Genomic DNA, 4,564 nt, shown 5'->3' with positions numbered 1-4,564 from the left:
GGGCCTGTGCGGACCCGAGGCCTGGAGAGCCACCTCAGCAGGAGTCATGGAAGGGCTCAGAGTCCCGGTTGCTCGCTTGGGTGTCCAAGCCACGGCTTCTCTTCTGGTACTTAATCGTGCCAATGCCTTGGAAGGTTTTTGTTGGCGGCTGGGGTAACTGCACGGTGTTGTACTGGAAACCATTTTGGGTGTCCTGTGTAGCAAACATGGCAGCATCGAAAGGCCACGTGCAGAGAATGTGGGTTGGGTTTTTTTAATCCTACCCTAGAGGAAAACAAGACATGCAAAACATTTATCTTTAAAACACTTCTACCTGAAAAATTGCGCTGGAAAGAGCTATAGCGACTTCTAGGGTGTTTTGGGATTCCGAGCTGACAGCTGGAGAGACCTCTCTTGGAGCGGAGCCCTGGGCAAGCCAACACAGTAACACTGCAGGATACCTCCTGAGTTCCACCATTGCCTTCCTATAAACGTACTTCCTGTAAATTTCCAACAGCTATGGTTCAAAAAAAGCTCCACGTGATGTTGTTTGCACCCCTTTGTATCCCCACTATAATATGGCTGAGTATAGCTCAATAAATATCCCTTATTAATAGATGTGCTTCTATGTATTATAGCCCTACATGTTGTTCTGCTTCCCCACTGCCCATCGGCTTTATGGCTTCCAGATATTGCAGATGTGTTATGCCTCTTCACCACCCCTCACTGCCCTTCTCCATAGGGAAAGTTTCAGGCTCTTCTCAGTAGCAAACTGCAGCTTGAGCCACCATATTTTAAGACTTGGCTCAAAGCTTTGCCTGGACAGGCAAAATGGGGTCATTCATCTAAAGACCTAAACGACTGACAGTTCTGCAAAACAAAGAGCTCTTGGGGGCTAGATAGGGGTACTAAATACAAGTAATTAGATCCACATGCTCCATTTCTAAGGGTTGTTTTGAGAGCTGGGGGTTTGGCTTGGCATGAGGTAATCCCTAAGAATAGACATGGTGCTAATTGAACAGACAGCTCTACGGGCAGAGAGATAATGGGTGTGACAGAAGAACTGTAGGCCAAAAGGGAAGCAGCAGGCTGGACCCGAACTGGACAGTCAGCCTGTCCTTTCATGCCTGTTTAGAAAATGAAAATAGAAATGTCTGAGCCTTTGTAGTTGTAAACAGTCTCAGCGATCTGCATGTTTTCTTCATCTTATGGGGACCCTGTTGTTTCCATCCATTTCAACTTTGTTACCCAACAGAACAGCACATGCAAAGGATTGTTTGGAGATGGATATTCTCTGCTTTTGAGTCGCATCATTTTGTGGTCCTGTCAGCCAATAAGCCTTGATTTTGGGGTAGACCATAAGAAAATATCACTAGATGTTTTTCCAGTTTCCCCAAGAGCTAAGGAATGATTTACCAAGTGGACATGATAAGACACATGCATTATAGAGGTGGGAAGAAAATACATGCTGAATTTTTGCCTCTCTGCAAAGGTGCTAACATAACACTAGCTTTTCATACCCTTTGGCTGTTTACAGAGCAAACTAATAGCCTGATCTGCAAAAGGCCTCTTGAAAACAAGCACTTAACAGGCCAGTGGGATGTAGTTTGCATTTCACAGCTGAAGTTTGCAATTCATAGCTGAAAAGACAGAGGATGCATCAGGTCCCCCTCTTGGCTGTTCATTGCTCAGCTGCTTGATCCACTTATCTGGTGGGTGAAAAGTGACAAGACAGGATGTACAGTCTGCACCTGGCTTGTAGATTGTGGCCTGTATTTCTCACTTCCTAAGGGACTACCAAACAAGCCTGCTTTTCCTTTTCACTGTCTTCACCATAGCCCAAATGATTTGGCTCGAGTCAGCTTTGTTCACTGTTTGCTCTTGCATACGTTCAGTTCTCATGGCATCACAAACGGTACCTCTTTGCTTTATGGCAATTGCTGAACTTTGCGGAGGGAGGGGTCAGAGGCACAGAAAACAAATCTTGAACTCTGGAGAGAAACTATGAAAGCTGGAAGAGTGCGCAGGGAGCTGATTACTTAACACAGCCTTGAGTGTGGAACTGGTAACTTCTTGCGTTGTGGTTGTTTTTACTTACGTGTTTTATCACTACCCGGTTGGTCATCTGACTCACCAGCATTCTCCCTGTCTACTGGAGCACAATGACTGAACATCCTGCTTGAACCAAGTGATGGAACAGCTTGTATTGCTTATTACTCTCAACAGGGATTGTACCTTAATCTATGGCTGGATACCACCTCGGATGATTGCCATCAGAAGGATAAGAAAAATAATTTGCACTAGTTTTGCATGAACAGTACTGTTCAAATGTGTACAGCCCAAAGCACTGGATACTTCTGGACACTAGGCATCAGGCCATAAACTATTATCAACTACAGCTGATGGTAACCAAAGGTTTCTAGAGGCTGTGGCTGTTCTTATTGCAGTTGATACCATTTCACTGTTTAGCTAGACTGAAGGCCAAAAAGTTAAAAGATGTGTCCTGTGCTTGTACTGTGATTGTTCTTCACTCATTAGTTTTTTTTTAATTTTGATTCAGGTTAGACTATAGTTTAGACCCAAGAGCTTGTTTGACCCTGACAGCTTGAGTACAGAGGCAAGAAAGGATTGTTGGTTTTGAATGTGAAGAAGCAGACTTTCGCCCTTTTACTTGAAAGCCTATTCTGTTGGGAATGGCAAGAAATCTACCCACAGCTTTCTTCATCTAGGTTTGGCTCAACACCCAAAAGAGAAGTGAAAAACTATCTTTTCAATGGAAGATGACAGAGAACCTGAACAGAGCCCCTGAGCTCTGGTATATGTACCAGATATCTGTCTGAGGAATGTCTTCCATTGGTCAGACAACAGGGACAGATCTCATGCTGCCTTGGTCTGTAAAAAATGGAATTGGGTCATGCACTCGGGATCCCTCTGGAGAAGTAAAACCATAACATTTTATGGCCGACCATCAAGGGAAGACACATTGGAATTGCAACGTGCACTGTGGTATGTCAAGAAATTTGCCAAGTATTTGGAGCGCCTGGAGATCAAGTTATGGACTCCTTACAATACTGCCTTTACCCAAAAATTTCAAGTGACTTTGAGAGGTCTTCTTTCACACCTGGTCAATTGTAACAGTCACCTAGTACCCTGAGCATTGAGTACCTGGCATTAGACCACTTGATCTGGAAAAATGTGATCAGGGCTCAGTTTCTCAAGAACTTAGCTACCTTCTTGAAAAGAATGAGCAAACACCTTGATTATCTCAACTTAAAAAGAGGAAGAGTAACCTTGGAAGAAGGCTGTGAGCTTCTGAATTCTCTGAGCTGCTTGACAAATAAAAGCTTTGTATCTGAAATCAATATTGAGGATTTCTTCAGTCTCCACCTTCCTGTAAAAGGAACCTTGCACTTTGCAAAAATTCTTTGTCAGGAGATGATGTTTTCCATCAGTTTGGAGTGAAAAAAGTAAAACCTCAAGATTTTATTCAAAACCAAGGAATTTGGCTTCTCTAGATTCCTCATTAGTCACAAAGGCTTCTTTTCATGAGGGCTGAGCTGGCTCCATGTATGAGAGACATGACTGTCATTTTTTGCATACAGATCAGGATTTACAGAGCCTGACAAGAGACCAGTGAGGAGGATCAGCTGTTGTGCAATATTTACAGGAAATTCAAATACCTGATTGACTCAGAGCTTAATTATTTTGTCATCACCTACCCAATGGTGTAAACCACAGGAAGACAGTGATATCTGAAAGCAATGAACAGATCCTTTGGAGGGTATTAGTAAGGGATTTGAATCTTAACAGCAGTGCTTCTGAAAGGGACACACCATTACAGCAAGAGAAAGGCAAGGGACAATTTAACACTCCATGCGTTAAAATGTTGGCCTTGGGAACCAGCCTCCTAAGTCTCCAGAATCATTTATTCTTGCCCTTGCTTTGCTTTTCCTTACCAGAACCCAAGGACACAGCGAGCCCTTTTCCACACTTACAGGCATCTCTAGGAAAAATAAGGCCCTCCTCTTTTTTCATCATTTCTCATGGTAGAGCTTCAAACACCTTACCAATGAAGTCCATCTCGTCATTTCCATTGTACAAATAGGGAAACAGACATGGGGTGAGGAAGTGATTAGCCCAAAGTCAGCCTTGGCTTGATCTTGATTCATATGCAGTCAGATGCACTATCCAGTGTATCACCAGTCCCAACATCCTGTTAAGTCTGATATACAGCCTGTGCCTAGTTCTTAACAGCAGATGTTAAGAACAAAACATACCATGGCTAGTCCTGAGAGTCACCCCTCCCACTTGTCCAGCTTTCCAACAGGTGACTTATGAGGAAACTCCTGCTCTGACTTCCACAGCTTCTAGACCTTTCAATGCAAAAAGATAATGGTTGTACATGAGATAAATAACAGGGAAGAAGGGACATTTCTTCTTATTCTGGAATTTTATTGCCAAGTGGGAGATTTCATCAGGTGTTCTAGAGCATAGATAGCTGTGAAACAGGTAGCTGTAGGTACTAGATCTGTTTTAATTACCTTGCACAACTAGAACCATGACAGCATTGAGCCAAACCAATAAA

General features: G+C 43.3%; 1 protein-coding gene across 1 annotated transcript in view; it reads left to right on the top strand.

Moving 5' to 3' along the window:
- Positions 1-3,441, top strand: part of FBXO39 (F-box protein 39) — a 5,033-nt gene extending 1,592 nt beyond the window's left edge. The window contains 2 exon segments of the mRNA XM_009881468.1: positions 2,790-3,122; positions 3,125-3,441. Of these exon segments, the coding sequence (XP_009879770.1) occupies positions 2,790-3,122; positions 3,125-3,441 (650 nt within the window).
- The last annotated feature ends 1,123 nt before the right edge of the window (positions 3,442-4,564 follow it).

This window comes from Charadrius vociferus, unplaced genomic scaffold, assembly GCF_000708025.1.
Source record: "Charadrius vociferus isolate BGI_N301 unplaced genomic scaffold, ASM70802v2 scaffold323, whole genome shotgun sequence".
In the NCBI taxonomy this organism is placed as follows: domain Eukaryota; kingdom Metazoa; phylum Chordata; class Aves; order Charadriiformes; family Charadriidae; genus Charadrius; species Charadrius vociferus.
The sequence above is the reverse complement of the archived record's forward strand: the minus strand, read 5'-3'. Positions and strand labels throughout refer to the sequence as shown.